At 43.3% G+C, this 20,000-nt stretch overlaps 1 protein-coding gene across 1 annotated transcript in view; it reads left to right on the forward strand.

The window, feature by feature from the left end:
• Positions 1-1,183: 1,183 nt before the first annotated feature.
• kcnh6b (potassium voltage-gated channel, subfamily H (eag-related), member 6b) overlaps positions 1,184-20,000 on the forward strand; it is a 31,409-nt gene continuing 12,592 nt past the window's right edge. The window contains exons 1-5 of the mRNA XM_063220972.1: positions 1,184-1,299; positions 2,148-2,386; positions 13,990-14,085; positions 14,496-14,825; positions 18,820-19,216. Of these exons, the coding sequence (XP_063077042.1) occupies positions 1,293-1,299; positions 2,148-2,386; positions 13,990-14,085; positions 14,496-14,825; positions 18,820-19,216 (1,069 nt within the window). The 5' untranslated portion in view covers positions 1,184-1,292. The remainder of the gene's footprint in view (positions 1,300-2,147; positions 2,387-13,989; positions 14,086-14,495; positions 14,826-18,819; positions 19,217-20,000) is intronic.

Raw genomic sequence — 20,000 nt, forward strand, 5'->3', positions numbered from 1 at the left:
TTCAATAACATAGGCTGTTTCTCCATTGTTTTGATTGGTGTGCATTAGTTCATTAGTTGGGCACCTCATACCCAAATTAACCAGAAACGTTAATAACTACAGTAAATAGTAATACAATTCTAGCAAATAATATAATTAATGCATAAGGGCATGTTTATACTTAAACCTTTGCTGTACAGCTAATTGTTTAGCTGTTAGTAAAAAATGTAAGCAACACTACATAGTTTTCATTTTCAGTCCGTCTATGGCCCGCTCTCCGAGAAAGTTTGCATAGAGAAAGCAGAGGTACTCTCACAGTTCATCTACCCCATGAGTTGCAGTGGAATAAATGCTGAAGTAGAAAATATGTGGGATGATATACTAGTGTTAATAATGTTAGTGTAATAATCAGTATACGTGCTACTATTACTTTATAGACATTACATTACATTGCATTTGGCAGACGCTTTTTAACCAAAGCGACTAACAATGGAGGACATAATATCACTATCAGATGCGAATGCACAGGAAATGCAGAACAACAAGTGCAGATGCAGAGTAGGGTTAGTTTTTTTGTATTTCTTTTTAAGTAAAGTAGAGTAAAAGTAAAGCAGACCCCTGCCTGCTCCTCAATATTAACTTAGCAGTCCATGGTTGGTGCAAAGTGGAATGTCTCTTCATTAAAGTCAATGAACCACTGATAAAACGTTATTAAATAAAAACAATTACTTAATGTAAAATCCTAAGTCTGTGCTGTGACATATATACTGGCATACCTTGTGACATACTCCTATAGGCTACCTTTCTCCTTTTTACTTCTTTCTCTACAACATAGTAATATTACATTATTACAGTGGTTTAGTGTCCAACTCAGTCAGCGTAGTTAACGCTAAGTGATTAGTAGTGGTGATCCTGATCAAATTTATTTAGCTGATTTGGCTGCTGTAGTTAACTTAATATTAACTTACAATCACTTAGTCACTCACTAACTAACTACTGACTGGTTACTGTTATTGAATGGTATGCAAGACCATGAAGAAAGATATTCCTGTGTACCTTTCATTATCAGGTAATACAAGTTTCTTTCCTTGTATTGTTTTGTTTGACATTGCAGAAAATCCAACAGTGGGTAAGAACTCCATCCCCTGGCCTGGGGCCGAAATATACCCCACGAAGTGTGCCTGTCAGATTGGTGATACTGACCCGAAGAACAGCACCCGATTGGTTTGAGCGAAAGCTTTGCCCTGATTGGTTGGTTGGAGGAGGACGTGTTGTGAGGAGAAGTGTGCCACAGTGATGACGGAGGACTGGGGATGCCAGGTAACGGTTACGGCCTCCTTCTCTCTTTTTTTCCCTCTCTCTCTCTCTCTCTCTCTCTCTCTCTCTCTCTCTCTCTCTCTCTCTCTCTCTCTCTCTCTCTCTCTCTCTCTCATACATATACAAACAGTCAAGCATGGGTCCAGTTTTATTTTTTCACACAATACGCATACAATGTCATTGTCCAGTGTGGAAGATGTTCTCATGCCTGTTGGACAATGCTGTCAGTGTTGCAACTGTGCTCTGTGCTTAGATGTCTTTGGTTATTATCTACATTTTGCCACTAATTTCTTGTATACTGCTGTACTCTGCGCTGACCTTGTTTTTGCTTAAATTTCCTCCTTGTAAGTCGCTTTGGTCAAAGGCGTTTGCTAAATGTAATGTAATGTACCGGTAATGCAATTTAGCTCCTCAATGCACGCTGTACCTCCTGTGGCACGCTGTAATAGACATTATTACATAGTACTACACTACTATGACAGTGCACGGGGCCTTTAGTAACACATTACGACTTGGTCATTGTCATTCTAGTAACAGCTCATTTATAATACCTATTATGTCAGTGGGTTTCGACTTCAGATTACTATTAATAAACGATATCTCGGAGGAACACGAACGAACACAAACACTACTGTTGCAGGTGCAGATCATTAGTTTACTCATTGAAGTGTTATGGGATTCACCCTGCCACCGAGCACAGCGCCCTCCTGTGGGATGGCATACATAAATGCAACAGGCAACCCACATACATCACAATACCGTGTCTCAAGGGGATATGTCATCTTATAACCCCCTCATCTTATAACCCCCTCTTATATATGTATCTCTGTATAACCCCATGACCTCTGCAGACATTCGCCTGCACTCTCTGAGTTCCTCTTTGGATTCGGTGTCCACCATGAAGTGTTCCGGTTCTCACCGGTTCCCGCTGCGGGCCCTGAACCTGCGGTGCTCGGAACGCGACGGGGGCCCCCCCGACTCTCCTGACCTCCCCTCCGCCGCCTCCACTCCTCCCCCCATCCAGCTCGTCGTCACCCCGCCCACCAAGGTGAAGGAGCGCACAGAGAACCTGACAGAGAAAGTCACGCAGGTACAACACACCTGTTGGACACACACACACACACACACACACACACACACACACACACACTGACACACACACCGACACACACACACACACACACACACACACCGACACACACACACACACACACACACACACACACACACACACACACACACACACACACACACACACACACACACACACACACACACACACACACACACACACACACACAGACACACACAGACACAGACACAGACACACACACACACACACACACACACACACACACACACACACAGACACACACACACAGAACCTGACAGAGAAGGTCACGCAGGTACCGTACGGCGTGGGTGGAACACACTTCTTGGACACACACACACACACACACACACACACACACACACACACACTGCTAACAGGTACAGCGTGGATGGAACACATCTGTTGGACACACGTGCTGAGCATGTATGAAGCGTGCACACACACACACACACACACACACACACACACACACACACACACACACACACACACACACACACACACACACACACACACACACACACACACACACACACACACACACACACACAGTGTACTGTATGGCAAGGAGCACACCTATGAAGAACGTACAACTGGTACTAGAGTATAATAACAAAAACATCTGATTGTCTGTAAAGATTCACATTCATACTAGCCTGGCTATTGTCAGACTGCTGTAGTCTATATCACACACATCTCTAAGGTATGCCCTTTGACTTAAAATGTGACGTGGGTCTCAAAGGTGCCCCCATGTGGCAGCGTAACTCCACTGACAGTTAGGGTGAGGGAAAGGTCTAGACCAGGGGTCCCCAAACTTTTTTTTCTGGGGGCCACATGATCGTTCCTGACTGTGATAGGGGGCCGGGATTAACCATGTGGGCTGTATACTAGGCCACTGACTGTTATAGCCATATTTTCCCAGCACAAAATAGTCCATCATTACAAGTGATTTGCAAAAGAAGTGAGTACTTCACATGTTTTTTTTTCCATTTGAAATACCACAGGTATTCCTTTTAATTTCTAATAACCATGTAAAAATAGCAAGGAAAGGTTAGAAAAATATGATGATTAACAGTTTATGAGTGATACAATAGAAATGGTAGGCCTAGGCCTGTTTATATTACAGTGAGATGATTACCTATCAAGGCAATAAACTGGTGATTCACACTAGGTTACTGAAAATTAAACTGTAGGAAGGCCTGTTGATAAACAAAATAAAATATTAAAAAAATTTTTTTTTTTTTTTTCTGTGAGGATTGCTTCTTTGGGCCAGTTCAAATGGTGAGGTGAAGAGAGGTGGAGGGCCGGTCAAAGGGGCGTGGGGGCCGCATCCGGCCCCCGGGCCTTAGTTTGGGTACCCCTGGTCTAGGTTTAGACCACGTAGTTAAAGGAGAATTCCGGCCGATTTGGCAAGATATCTTATCTGATTCTGGCCAAGGGACAATGGATAAAGGGGACCCTGCGAGAAATGTTCATACGCACTGCGCAAAGTTGTTCAATTGCGCTGTTTTCAGCTGTTTTCAATGAAAGCGGGAGGCAGCGGGCATACGTTACACCTTCTATGAAACTTTTAGGGTGTATCAAAATGCTCCAGAGTGAATTGGCTTGCTGTTTGGTCACATACAACAAACCCCAATTGGTAATTTCATTGAAAACAGCTGTAAACAGCGTAATTGAACAACTTTGCGCAGTGCGCATGAACATATGATGCGACAGACCAAGCTGCACCCCCCTCCAGTTTGAATACTAGCATGGCCATTAGCCATCCAATCAAATGCAGGTGAGATTCAGTGCAAGGGACCGTCACCAAATTACCAACACTTTCCTGTTACAATATTCATATACAGCATGAAGATATACATTTCCGGAACTTGACACCAACAGTTATTGCACAAACTAAATCTGTGACAGAAAGATACAGATGCACAGCTACCAACTGCTTGGATTTGGGTGATGTGATCATTGTCCTCTTTAGCATTTTGTGTGTGTGTGCTGGATGCATTGAGAGGAAGAGGAATAATCAGGTGAATTATGATGCAAATGACTATGTGTCCTGTGTACTCTGTGGTCTGCGGCCTTTAGGTTAGCCAAATATTTTCTTATTAGAGAAAGATATCCAATACTCCGCCCACCCAATGCAAAGGAGTTTGCTCAAGTTCTGTCTCCTAAGGGGGCGTTGTCCCCCCCTTCTTCTCTTTTTGTGATGTTTGGTGACGGCTTGCATAAGATGAACGCTACTGCCATCTACAGTGCTAAGGGAACTCCATTTATTCTCAACCTCAAGACTCCAAAGGTCTCCTAACCAAAGGTCTCCTAAAGGGGCGTTCACCTAACATCACATGGATCCCGGAAAAGTCAAAGCCTGAAGTATCTTCCGAATACGCATGAGTTGTCATCCGGGTATTTTGCTCGTGAATGTGCGTTACGGCCCTTTTTAGGGGAAGCAAACAGAATGTAGTTTTGGGTAGGGTGCGCACATCCAAAAACACTTGTTGCAGGTGCCAGACAAAAAAATCAGATAGTTGAAAAAGGTAGGTCTGCACACTGCCGATAAGCTCCAAAAATAAACTTTATTATTTAAAATGCAACGTTTCGATCACGTGATCGAAACGTTGCATTTTAAATAATAAACTTTATTATTTAAAATGCAACGTTTCGATGACGTGATCGAAACGTTGCATTTTAAATAATAAAGTTTATTTTTGGAGCTTATCGGCAGTGTGCAGACCTACCTTTTTCAACTAGCAAACAGAATGTCTCATTAACTTACATGCTACATCGGCTTGCCTAAATGAACACAGTCCGTGCTTCAGCCACGGCTGTTTGGCTGTATTGTTTGAACAGCCGTCAAGACAACATGCTTTCGGCATCTTGACCGTGAACTACGCTAGTCAACAGGTCCTTGTCTTTCGTTTATTCTTTCCCAACACCACCAATTGACTTGCATTGGCTTTCCTTGCAATGTTTTCCCCCAAAAAAGGCATAACGCACATGGCACAGATTGCGCTGTTCATGCATATAGATGATCGTTGTCTTCTCTCTCCCACTTGTTTACCTCGACTGCCCTGTGAGTGTGTCCATGTCACGTGGAACACGTACACACAGACAGACACACACATACACAAACACACAGACTGCTATTTTTAAATGACACAAGGCGGGGGAAAGCACACGTTCGCTGTTATTTTTATCCAAAATGACAGGACACAGGTTGTGTGGGACGGATGTGATGCTGCGGGTTATTGAGGAAACGCCTCAATTTAGATTTGGAGGCGTGCCAGTCAACCATCGATTCTGGGAAGTGCTCAGGTCCCCACCACACTGCACCACTTATCCACCCACCCACCCACACCCTCCAGTCGCATTGGATATTTCACAGTGGGATTATAGGGTGAGATCATTGACAGTAGTTGGCATGAGTTAGCCTAGGAAATCCCATGCTGCTTTGCACAATCGTTCCAATCTGAAAGACAGCATGGAGTCTACTCTACACGTACACTCAGCAAGGGTTCCAGATTATGGTCTCTGTCTCTCTCCAGTCAGAGAGTAGAGAGATGTGAAAAGGCGATGACTGCAGCTAGTTTTTGGTTTTGGTTTGGTTCATTTATGGATATAGGAAGACAAAAAGGTATCCAAGGGATAACATGTAAAAGCGTAAACACTTATTTCCAACATGGTCCCTGATGGAAGAGGACAAGACATAGGGGCCTAACAAAAACATGTAACAGATATCACATACTCATATGCCATCACATTCCTACGTCACCTAGTTCTCCACTTTATTCCACAAAAATGCTCTAACTCTTTGTTTAAAACACCTTTTTGTTTCTGCCATTTTAATATTTAGTGGAAGGCTATTCCATAGCATAATCCCTGTATAGAATGTAACGGGGCGCACTTTCTGTCCAGTAAGGTGTGTCCCTCAGCGGCGGACAGGCAAAAGAAAATTAAACAAACAAACAAAACAGAAAGGCTAAACAATTTCGTAAGGGCAAAACAGCGGTGAGCAGCTGCCGCAAGCAGTCTGCCCACAGAGACCCTCGACGTACTCTGAGGTGTCTGGAATCAGGTGAACACACACACACACACGGATCAGTACATGTTACATACAGTGGACAATGTTTAACATGAGCTACACATATGACAAAGGATCTTTACAAGCTCACCTCAACAACACTGAGAGGGAGGGGAAGCCACTGGGGTTAGACGCCACGGGAACTCTGGCTCCTGAGAATGAACAGTATGTTTAAATACACATATCTAGCTGGTTGCAGTCATCTAGACAAAACTGTGATCACACATACCTTGCTGCACCAGTAGCAAAGGCACCGGGCATCATCAGCGAATACCGGCACACCGGGAAGGCTCCAACGAGCCGGTCTAATTCATCTGATTTTATAAAAACAATGGCATAGCCACCAATTACGGATTAGCCACTGAGCGGCTACCTGAGTCCCGTGACGTCATTGGGGTAAGGGAACTGCTGAGGGACACACCTTACTGGACAGAAAGTGCGCCCCGTTATAAGAAGAAAGAGCTGCGAGTTGTGCTTTGTGAAGCTGGTACCTTACAGGAGCGAACACTTGCTCTTGTTCCATGGGCATGTTGAGTATGCACCATTACAATCTGGGATCCCAAGTACTTAGGGGCTATCCCATTAGTAATGTTTGAATAGATGCAACTGACACGATTGGCTATGGCTATACTGTATATGCCAAATGATACACATTCATAACGCCTAATAAACAGCCGTCGTCAATCGTAAACCACACACATTGTCCCACAATTTTTGGCAGATTGATCTGCCAATCGTTACACATCCTCTTTGGACTAAAGTGCATTAGCACATTCAAAGGATTTTTGATATGCCTACCTGTTATCGTTTGGCCTTGACGGCCAATCAAACACGAGTTAAAAGTCACCAAATAGGAAGTGAGCTCATATCTCGGCGATCCTTTGACAGATTGTAACCAAATTCAATTACAATTTTCCCAGTCATAATGAATTTGATGGTGGTGGTAAGTATTCATGAAAAAAACATGCAACTTAACCCCTTAGCGCAGAGCCTATGTTATAACCCTACTGTCACTAAAATTGTAATCTGTTACTTAAGGGTCTCTGTACTATCAGAGCAATGCTGTTATGATGTAGTTGAGTATTTTTTAGCAAATAGTGAATAGGCTCGCTTGCGACCCCATCTGCAGTAAGAGGCTACTGCATGCTGGGGTGCCGACAAAGGGGGACAAAAGGGTCAATTGTCCTGGGCCCTGGGAAATAGGGGGCCCATAATTGGGTCCTCATTACATTACATTGAATGTATTGGGTGCGGGGCCCTTTCAGATGACTTTGTCCTGGGCCCAGCCAAAGCTGTCTGCGGCCCTGAGTGCATGCAAGGGGGTGTTTTGCTCACCCCACCCAAATCCCCCAGGTGGTGGTGTGAGATGGGGTCGATGAGGAGAGTAGGGATATCGGGCACCGATGCCATTATCCATCACTGGCACGTGGCGTTGTATGCAGGATGTGGGTGGATGCTGTCAGTGGAAACATCGTTAGGGCACTGGGCGACTGTGTGTGTGTGTGTGTGTGTGTGTGTGTGTGTGTGTGTGTGTGTGTGTGTGTGTGTGTGTGTGTGTGTGTGTGTGTGTGTGTGTGTGTGTGTGTGTGTGTGTGTGTGTGTGAGAGAGAGAGAGAGAGAGAGTCTGAGTGTGAGATGAGCCATAGAAAATGCCCTGTAGCTTTCCAGCCAATCAATGATTAGCTAGCTGCCCCCCCCCCCTCCACTACCACCACAACCCTGGACCTATATCGCCCCCATTGTGACACTGCAGCCACAGTGTGTGTGTGTGTGTGTGTGTGTGTGTGTGTGTGTGTGTGTGTGTGTGTGTGTGTGTGTGTGTGTGTGTGTGTGTGTGTGTGTGTGTGTGTGTGTGTGTGTGTGTGTGTGTGTGTAGCCATTTGTTTGCGTAGTGATCAATGTCACTTTGTGTCACTTTACCTCATATACCTCTGTGGTTCAGTAAACCCAAAGCTGTGCTATATTTTGCGTGCACTTGCATGTGTGTGTGTGTGTGTGTGTGTGTTTGTATTTACCGTATGTTTGCACAGGTAAATATATGATGTGCACAGATACATGTATATGCATGTGTCTCCATCAGCACCATAACCAGACATTTTCAAATACTGAAAATGCATACTGTACATTTAGAATGCTTCAAAAACTTCAGTCAAACTCTTCAGTTTGTTGTCATTAATCACTGCCTTGAGGATAAATGGGGATGGCGTATACAGACTGACAATTTATTATATTATAATTTGTTGATCATCTATCGATTTCCCCCAAAAAATACAGAGGACATGATCTCTGTGTCCTCCATGGTAGTTATGGCCATGGCATAGAGGTAGAAAATAACACTAGAGAGGACCCCGCCCCCCTTTTTACGGCAATCTGTATCGGCCATTATCTGTAGGTAGATCAGAGAAATGGAAATCAACGGAGAACGAGGCTCACCTCTGTCAAAAATGGCTTAATCATGTGAAAATGTCCGTCGACTCAACACACTATACAAGGACAATAGTTGAAGTGTGTTGCTAGCTATGTTCATAAAAGATATTATTTGCTTTTTAAATGTATTTTATCGACTCATATGATTTAAGTAGATATTTAGCCTGACATTTCAAATCTGGTCTTTGATTAATGTGTTACTTCACACAGTTTTAGTCAAAAAATTGACAGGGGTGGGCGTGTTCTCCATTGACTTGCATTGCCTGAAGGTACCTACACTACCTACGGAAGTTGGGAAGCTCCAGCTGCCATTTTCCAGTGCTGTCGCAAATTGCTGTGTCCTCTCTAGTGTTATTTTCTACCTCTATGGGCCATGGTCTCCGTGTGTATACAGTGCAGCATGACTGTGTAAAAGAAGTGCTCTGTGAACTTGCGTTAGGAGGAAGTTGTCCCAGATCAGAAAAAAAGTGGACCATTAGCGTTCCATAGCCCAGCTGTCTGTCAGTTGCCATGGGCAACGACCCTTGACCCCAGCTGTATGGCAAAGCGCTCGGACATGTTAGCCTACTGTTGTTTTGTGCGATGGCTGACAGTGTCCCCTTTCACGTACTGTCACATACAGTACACATGGTGCTTTGGACAGCAACACTCAGCTAAAATGTGTGGTGGTCACACACACATGCATGCACACACACACACACACACACACACACACACACACACACACACACACACACACACACACACACACACACACACACACACACACACACACACACACACGCTTCACTTCACAAGTTCAGCCGCTGACGGCTTCTGTAGGAGTGATGCACTCCACGTCCATCCAAACAGCTTTCTTTCTCTTTTGGTCTTTCTGTAGCCTATCTATCAGTCATATTTTCGTTCTCATTGGTTCTTAATGGCCATTTCCGGACAGAGTGGCGAGTACACTTCACAAGTTCAGCTGCAGACAGCTTCTGTTTAACCCTTTAATGCATAAGCCATTGGACTCACACTAACGCATAACATGGGTCTAAAATGACCCGCATTCATATTTTCAATATATTTCTGAGCATTAAGGAGGGATACACTCCACATCCAAACAGCTGTCCTTCCCTTTTGGTCTTTCTGTAGCCTATCTATCGGTCATTTTTTTCGTTCTCATTCATTCTCAATGGCCACAGAGTGGTGGCGAGTCCTGTGTAGAGTTTAGGGGCAGGAAAAGCTATCTATCTATAAATCTATCGATCTATCTATCAGCTTTCTTTCTCTTTTGGTCTATTTGTATCTATCTTTATTTTTTTTCCCGTTCTCATTGGTTCTCAATAGCTGCCTCCGGACATAGTGGTGAGTGCTGTGTAGGGTTTAGGGCAGGAAAATCTATCTATCTATCTATCTATCTATCTATCTATCTATCTATCTATCTATCTATCTATCTATCTATCTATCTATCTATCTATCTATCTATCTATCTATCTATCTATCTATCTATCTATCTATCTATCTATCTATCTATTCTTCTTTACTGCTCAAGAGTTAAGTGAAGGACCAGCGCTCTACATCCAAACAGCTTTCTCTCTCTTTTGGTCTGTCTGTATCTATCAGTAGTTTTCTCGATGGGTTTCCACTGCTTCTCAGGACAGAGTGTGGTGAGTGCTGTGTAGGGGTTTGGGGCAGGAAAAGCCCAGTGACACTCTCGGACTTAGGAGCTGTTTTCACGTAGCAGGATATTTTCATATGTGGATATATTTTTTTCCTGGTTGCATTGGTTTTGGCCTTCCGTTTCCACGTAGCAGATGTTTACGTAAAATCTAGATATAAAAAAGCAGGCTTTAAAAATATCCTATTTGGCTGAAACGTATTTGTTAGAATGGAGTATTTATTTTTATCCACATGTTGCATTTACACCTGAACAGGAGAAAAAAAATACCCTGCTAAAAAAACGCTACGTGGAAACATCACCTTCAAAAGACAATGAGAGGAAGCAGGTGCTGTGCTTGGGCTTGCTGGACAGATGCTACTCATCGCCGCGGCAACGCCGGTCACCACGGTCGCTGTCCTCACGTTCCATTGCCATAGGAACAGAATCTTGATTCACCTGCTGCAGTGGCATTGGGAAGAGTCGGGAGTTTGGAATAGCGGAGCTGGGAATACCAGACTTGGGCACACTGGAGTTGTAGTTGCATCGGCATGCCGGTCAGTGGCACTTTTTTGTTTGTGGAATTTGGCGTTTGTTTTCCGTAATCAGGGCGTTTGGGAAGCCAGGATTTTTGGTCACCACAAAATATGCCATGCTGTGAGTTATTGATATTCTGCTTTACGTAAATGACATCTGTTCGATGGCTGAGAGTAAACTAATCCAAAGAGAAAGGACAGAGCAATGAGAAACACCATGAAAGTTTGTGAACTTGTAGTCTACTTTTATTATGTGAAGGAAAAAATACTTCTGGTAATAGAATATGCAGTTGAGCTGTGTTACTTAGTTGAATAATACTGTCCAAATCTTCTGGCACTTATATGTACTATTGAAACTTCCAGATGTTGGATTGACACATCTGACACTTTGTTACAAATTGTATTGTTGCCATTGGATGGATAGTGTCTGTAGAGGCACTTCTACCTTTAGTGTTTGAATTGTCCAGTGCAATGGTCACATACAGTAGATTTTGTCAATAAGGTAAATTATTGTAAGTCTGTTGAGTATCTGAACGTTGTGAGTATCTGCATGTTGTGTTGATTTTGTGTTTTGTTGAGTTTTTGTAGATTTTTAGTGAGAGAAAGCAATGGTTTCATAATAATTTGGATAGATTTGCTTTATTTGATACATGTTTTAATAGTTTGTAAAACTGATTTGAAAAAATATATATATCATGATATCATGATCATAGACAAGTAAAGCCGATTCAAAAGAGTTTGGGCTAAAACAACAGCCATTCATTTCTCAGATTGGGACACCGGACATTGCCTCTTTGCACTGATTGATTGATTTCTGAGTGGCCATGTGTTAATGTGATACAGCCCGAGCAGCATTAGCCTAAATTCATTCATGCTTCACTAAACAGAGTTCACTATCAGTCCACTGCCCACAAATCCCCATACCACACAATCAAGTGTAGCCTACTTATACAAACGTACACAGTAAAAACTGGAGTGTTAATGCAACACTAACAGAGTCGATTTAACACCTTCTAGAGTTTATTTGGTCCCAAAGCACTCTCTAAGTGTTGAATTAACACTGCATTTTTTACTGTGTAGTAAGCTATCTATACACAATCTTTCAACAGTTCATATACTGCAGGGTACGTACCACACATACAGTATAGTTACGCGCAACTTTCAACAGTTCACACAGGCCTACATGAACAAAACAGCAAAACAGATTAACTGGAAGATGACAGGAAGCAACGATGGAAGGCTAGTCTGAGGACGACCTAGAGAGAGACATGCACACATTACCACATGGGCAGGGAAAAACTGTGTTTGCTGCCTGGGATCGAGGTGAACTATTTTGATAAAATGGAGGGGGAAAAAAAGAGACGGAGGTGTCAGCTGCCGTGCAGACATGAAGCAGATTCTCTCTCTCTCTCTCTCTCTCTCTCTCTCTCTCTCTCTCTCTCTCTCTCTCTCTCTGTCTCTCTCTCTCTGTCTGTCTCGCACACATGCACACGCACACAGACATCACACACACACATGCGTGTGTTTCGTGATGCGGTTTTCTGGGCCACGTGACTCCAAATTTTCACTTCACTAAATATGATATGTGTGCATGCGTCCATGTGTGTGATTCTCTTGACCGTTTTGGCTTGGTGCAGCAGAGGCCCTACTGTCCCTTAGTCAGAGAGAGTAGAGAGAGAGAGGTTCTATTGGCCCATTGTTTCCGGGTTCTATTATGGCCCCCCTTAGGCAGACCTAGGCAGACCTAAGGACTGTTCTATTCATTGTAGGAGCATTATGACACACCCCTTTAGGCAGACCGGAACCTGGTCGCGTTAGGTGCCCATAGAAACCTATTATGTTGGCATATCTCTATATACTTAAAGAATCTCTGCCTTAGTCCCCGAAACAGGATGTCCTTTTGGGCGGTGGCCGGGGCTGTCTGATCACTGTCATCCATGAGGGCCAGTGGCACAGTGCCCAGGGGCACCAACCGTTTACAGCCAGTTTAGGGGGCACCACATGGCACAAACTTTACAAATATTGAAAGGGGGCTCTTGCGAGGTGTAGTGCCCGGGGCCCGGGGGCACCACAGTGTCTTGATACGTTCCTGACGTCACCAAGGGTTGCCAACCGGCCCATGAAATATGGAATCGCCGCCCGGATCAAGCACACGGCATTGACCCTTGCCTACAAAACCATCACAGGAACGGCTCCAGCGTATCTGAAGGACCTACTAATGCCTGATGTTACTGGAAGAGAACTGCGTTCATCCAGCACAAGCCGTCTGGCTCTGCCATCCAGTCGCTCCAGTCAAGATTGTTCTCCGTTGTGGTACCCAAGTGGTGGAACAGTCTCCCAGAGGCAGCAAGACTAAGCACATCTCTTGCAGCCTTCAAGAAACAACTAAAGGCATTCCTCTTTCGAGAGAATCTACTAGACTAATGCTTGAACTGGCCTTGCCCCAGGGCAGACTCCTGACATGATGTTTAGTTTAGTTTAGTTTGTGAGTGTGTGTTTGTGTGTGTGTGTACTCGTTATTTACTCTTAAAAAAAAAAAAAAAAACTAACCCCTCTTTGCAACTGCACTTGATGTTCTGTGTATCTCCTGTGCACTTTGTATTTGCTTGTGATGTTGGCTTGATTATGTCCTCTTTTGAAAGTCGCTTTGGTTATAAAGCGTCTGCCAAATGCAATGTAATGTAATGTAATGTATTTGCAAAAAAAAAAAATATGGGTTCCGTATTGAGCTGAAACGGGGCAGGGAATGTTAGAATGCAGGAAATTACATCTAAGAAACACTAATAGATACTACCGGTAATACCAATAAAATGTCCCATATTTTTATCATTTGGAAACCCTAACATCACCTTACTCTGTGTGCGTGTGTGCATGTGTGTGTGTGCATGTGTGTGTGTGTCAGGTGCTGTCCCTGGCTGAGGATGTTCCTCCCGAGTATAAGCTGGGCCGGCCCACCGCATCTCACTCCTGGATCATGCTGCACTACAGCCCCTTCAAGGTAGGCACAACAAAAATCACAAAATCACATCAGAACACACTAATAGTACAATACGTATTGCAATGTGTCGACATCATAATGTATCAATATCGCAATGTAACAGATTTTGTTGCTATTTTGCAATATATTGATTGTATTGTGTGTGTGTTTGTGTGTGTGTGTACACGTGTGTGTGTGTGTGTGTTTGTGTGTGTGTGTACACGTGTGTGTGTGTGTATACATATGTGTGTGTACACATGTATTTGTGCGAGTGTGTATACATGTGTGTGTGAGTGCGTGTGTGTAATTCGTGTGTACATGTGTATGTGTGTGTGTGTGTGTGTGTGTGTGTGCATGCATGTGTACATGCGTGTGTACATGTGTGTGTATGTGTACGTGTGTGTGTGTGTCTACGTGTGTGTATTTTCCAGGCCGTGTGGGACTGGGTCATCCTCATCCTGGTCCTCTACACGGCCGTCTTCACGCCGTACTCGGCCGCGTTCCTATTGGACGAGAGGGAGCTGGGCAGCGCCGGCTGCGGCTACACGTGCAACCCGCTGAGCGTGGCCGACGTGGTGGTGGACGTGCTCTTCATCATCGACATCGTCATCAACCTGCGAACGACCTACGTGGACCGCAACGACGAGGTGGTGACGCAGCCCAAGCGCATCGCCGTGCACTACCTGAAGGGCTGGTTCATGATCGACCTGGTGGCCGCCATACCCTTTGACCTGCTGGTCTTCAGCAAAGGCTCAGACGAGGTACCGTAGATGTGTATGTGCTAGGGCTGACCTTTGGTGCAGAAAACAACCACTTGATATGTTGTGATAGTGCTCTCAAGCTTGAAATCATCATCATTATTATTTTGAAACTTTTTGCAACCTTTTCTGTGTATAAACTATCATAGTTTTTCATTTACAAACCCCAACTCCGGTGAAGTTGGGACGTTTGGTAAACAGTGAATAAAATCAAAATGCTATCATTTTCAAAACATTCAATCTATTCATTAGATGCTATGCCTAATGTGGCTATACTGTTAAACGGGGCAATGCAAACACATAGACGAAAATTATATGCACATTCATAAATAATGCTTGGAAATACTGCAAATATGTGAAAATCAAAAAAGGGTGGTCTGTTCCTTTAAATACAGTGCTGAATGGTATAAATGGGTTTTAAACAGCATGAAAAGCCACTCGTGCATTATATTTTGAAGGGAGATCTTCGATTACTGCCACATAGTAAGGTCAAATTGCATTCTCTACTATGTTTTAACAGTTTGGCTCCATCATAAGGACCAGCAGGTGATAAAATGGTGGGCTTTTGGTGAAGACCTGTCACACTGTAAGCACTACAGAAAGGAAAACATTGCAAAACATGACAAGGAATACACCCACCATTTAAGCTGGTGAAATCATGTCCAAGATAGGAATTAACACTGTTTTTTTAATATAAAATCATCTCATCGGTTAATGTATTTAACTGTTAAGTGTTGTCTTTTGTTTTGTTTTTAGTCTTCCTCGACATTTGCTGCCATTTATTGTCCCCGTCCCAACTCTTTTGAGACGTGTTGGATTTATCAAATTAGAAATGAGTACATATGTCCCCCAAACAATATTTTTTCTCGGTTTTAACACTTAATATGTTGTCTTTTCACTATTCTCCATCTAATGAATAGATTAAATGTTTTGAAAATGATAGCATTTTGATTTTATTCACTGTTTACCAAACGTCCCAACTTCACCGGAGTTGGGGTTTGTATATTTTTATTGTATAATGTTGGCAAAGGTGAAAAAAGAAAATGAATGAAGTAAATATCGCAATACATCACAATAATACATGTATCGCAATGCATCGTGATAGTATCGCAATGTGGCATGCGTCGTGATACGCATCGAATTGTGAACCCCTTGCCAATACCCACCCCTAGTGTGTGCACAGTAAAAGGCCCCGTTGTTAAAGGATTTATCCGGGGTTGGAACAATTTTGCCTCATTTTTGCATGTTTGGGATGAAATACAGTCACTCTAGAGCAAAATCAAGGCAAAAGGATGCGTTTTGAGAAAGTTTGATAATATCACGTTAGCCTCGTTAGCCATATCAGCTATGCAATATGATAGAATGGGGGCATCATATCTCGGCGGTTACACACATTTCAAAAACACAACATTTTAAAGTCTTGCACAACTCCAAACCACGTCACACGTACCTCGTAATATGTTGAGGGTATTCACACATAAACCGAAGTGTCCAAAGTCCTTCATGTATTCTTGAAAGGTCTGCAGAATGTGTTTTGTGAAGCCAGTACCTTGACAATATCTACAGTTACGGTTAAGCCAACTTTCTGACACAAAAGTCCACAAAAGTAGATTGCCGAGTGCGTCGCATCATCATGATATCAGCTGTGGTTACGCGCTCTGGAAATCATAGCTCTGTAATAAGCACGGACTTAACTTAAATGTAATTTAAAGTTACAGTGGATTTTTTTTTATTCACATTTTAATGAACATTCCTTATATAAGCTAGAACAAAACATTTCAAAATGTTTCAACCAATGAATATTATGTACGGAAGTTAAAATGATTAGATAAAAATGCCGTGAGCATAATTACCACAAGGACTAGGAACTTTAAGGAGTTACTAACTGCGCGTCTCCAGGAGAAGCAGTGGTCAGGAAGCGATTCATTCAAACAGGTTCCTTACTTGGAAAACTATGCATACCTGGCAGATATTAGGTCATTTTTACTCCATTAGTAGCTATTTTAATCAGTTCAGTTCACTTTTTTTTTTTTGTGCAAAATCGTTAAAGGGGGGCTAATATTAATGTAAAGGGGGCTAAAGCCCCCCTAAAATAGGGCTAACGACGGCCCTGCGAGGTAGGTCTTGTGTTGCACAGTAAAAGGCACAGTGTTAGCTCTAACAGTAGGGCACTGAGCTGCTACGCCAGGGTCATTTGCCAAGCCTTCCCCGTCTCTCTCCCCACTCATTTGCTGTCTGTCTGCACTGCCCTATCTAAAAAAAAACCCCAAAAACAAACAACAACAAAACAACCCACAAAAGGCACGGTATTAATTCAAGTATTCAGGTATTAATGCAGAGATGTCAGCACGTTGATTTCCGAATTCAACACATCGATTTACCTATTTGACAGTGTATTTGGTCCCAGAGTTCTCTTTGTTGAATTAACCCTCTAGCTACCATAACGGCCGTGAACGTCCGGCTGGATCTGTACCATAACGGCCGCGGCCGGCCGAAATATTTTCATATGAAAATACGGCTGAACGGCCGTCATCATGCAGTTTTTCCAGCTTTCAAACACTTTAGCTCAATATTACAGACCCTCCTCGATATACTTTCAGTATAAAAACTATATGTTTATATTATTTTATTTTTCAGTATTTTAGATTTTATTTCGAGATGCGCCGCTTTATGCGACTTGGCAATCTGCCGTCAATTCAAATGACGGCCGTCCGAGATTGAATGGCTACAAACACAACCATTCTGTTTCTACAACCAATATACACTAAATATGAAAACTTCCAACCCTCTTCGATCTATTTTCATGGTCAACAGCACCTATTCATGACTATTTAGGCTATTTTTAGATCATGTTGTTTTATTAGGCTTACGACTTCCTTAGAGCTCCATTCATGTCCTGTCTGCTATCGTGGACACTTCTACGGTTATCCTTACACGTCTTTGGCATGGTTCAGTTCAAACATTATTAGCTAGTGTAGTCCATTACAGTTATCGCAATCCATAGGTCTACCGCTTGAAAACAGAATTTCTGGGTGAACGACATTTGTTGTCGTCACATGTTCATTGTTCAACTTTGACCCTGGATGGATGGATGGACAGAAGGATAGATAGATAGATCGATAGATAGATAGATCGATAGATAGATAGATAGGCCTAAATATATAGATATATAGATATATAGGCCTAGATAATATCGGATTTTTATCACATTTTTATAATTTAATCCACATCAAAGGCACTCTATGGGAATACTGAACAATTAATTATCCATAAATGATATACCCTTTGAAAGTGTGTTTTCTCTACTTTAATATGAAAGTAACTTGTAATTGACACTTTTCATTTCTTTTCAAGTTATTTGACATTATTTAAAATATGACCAAAATGTCAATTTTTCCTTAGAATTCCTGGTAAAATTCCGACCTATTCAATAAAATTTCTGGTAGCTAGAGGGTTAATACTGCATGACTTTTACTGTGTGTGTGCGTGCGTGCGTGCGTGCCTATGTGCGTATGTGCGTGCGTGTGTGCGTGTGTGTGGAGGGAGTTGGATCAGGACAAATAAGGCAGCTTATAATTAAATACACAGTTCGGTATGCTGTACAGTACATTGGCCTGTTCCATTCCATGACCACTTACAGTTAGCTTCGTTCCTTCCTCTCTTCCCCTCTTTGTTTCTCTCCCACTTCCTACTTCCTCAGACCTCCTCCACTAATTGGTTGGCTGATTTTGTGTCCATTCCCTTATCCTAACTCCCGTCCTCAGTGTGGGTTTAGGTGCCTTGCTCAAGGGCCCCTCAGCCATGGGGTGTAGTGGGGAGTGGTTTGAACTTGCAACCCTCTGATCTAAAGCCCATCTCCTTAACCACTAGGCCACGGCTGCCCCACCAGACAACCCTCACTCTTATTGGTTTTTCATCTCTCCCCTCTCTAGACCAGCCCTCACCCTGTTTTTCATTGGTCCGCTGACTCTCCTCTCTCCTCCCTCCCTCACTCCAGACAACCACCACTCTGATTGGCCTCCTGAAGACGGCCCGGCTGCTGCGATTGGTCCGCGTGGCCCGCAAGCTCGACCGCTACTCCGAGTACGGCGCCGCCGTCCTCTTCCTGCTCATGTGCACCTTCGTGCTCATCGCCCATTGGCTGGCCTGCATCTGGTACGCCATTGGCTACGTGGAGCGGCCCTACCAGAAGTCCGGCTGGCTGGACACGTTGGCGGAGCAGCTTGGCAAGACGTACAACTTCAGCGACCCTACGTCGGGGCCGGGCATCAAGGACAAGTACGTCACCGCCCTCTACTTCACCTTCAGCAGCCTGACCAGCGTGGGCTTCGGGAACGTGTCCCCCAACACCAACTCCGAGAAGATCTTCTCCATCTGCGTCATGGTGATTGGATGTAAGTACCAGTAGGCACCTTCATGCTGATTGGATGTAAGAAGGCAACTTCATGCTGATTGGATTTAAGTAGGCACCTTCATGTTGATTGGATTTAAAGTGATACTGTCCCATTTTTGGAAATAAGCTTATTTTACACCTTCCCTTGAGTAAAATAATAGAGTTTTACCGTTCTCCTGTAATTTCAACCGTTCTCTGGGTATGGCAGTGCACATTTTACCTCCATGCTAGCAGTTAACATTGAGTCCTATGAGACCAGCTTGCGGCTAACTGGTCTCATAGGACTCAATGTTAACTGTTAGCTTGGAGGTGAAATGTGCACTGCCATAACTAGAAAACGGTTGGAAGTACAGGAGAATGGTAAAAGCCTATTATTTAACTGAAGGGGAAGTGTAAAATAAGCTTATTTCCAAAAATGGGACAGTATCACTTTAAGAAGGCAACTTCATGCTGATTGGATTTAAGTAGGCACCTTCATGTTGATTGGATGAAAGTAGGCACCTTCATGCTGATAGAGCTCGAAAGTCCCACCCCTTAGTTCCGCGTTTCACGGGACCTAAGCTGACCATCTAACAACATGGTAGCGAGTAAATATCTTCGGATCTCAGTCATGATATGCGCTGGGCTACAAATATGCTGTTTAAGAGGCTAGATAAAGATTATTCATGCAGAAGTATCAATGTTTTGTTCCGAGGCCGTCGGCATGAAAAATGTGAAGAAACACAGCTTTCTAAAAAGTTTGGGGGTTCGTACGAAAAATTAAGCAAAAATATCAGAAACAACAT

Source organism: Engraulis encrasicolus, chromosome 17, assembly GCF_034702125.1.
Source record: "Engraulis encrasicolus isolate BLACKSEA-1 chromosome 17, IST_EnEncr_1.0, whole genome shotgun sequence".
In the NCBI taxonomy this organism is placed as follows: domain Eukaryota; kingdom Metazoa; phylum Chordata; class Actinopteri; order Clupeiformes; family Engraulidae; genus Engraulis; species Engraulis encrasicolus.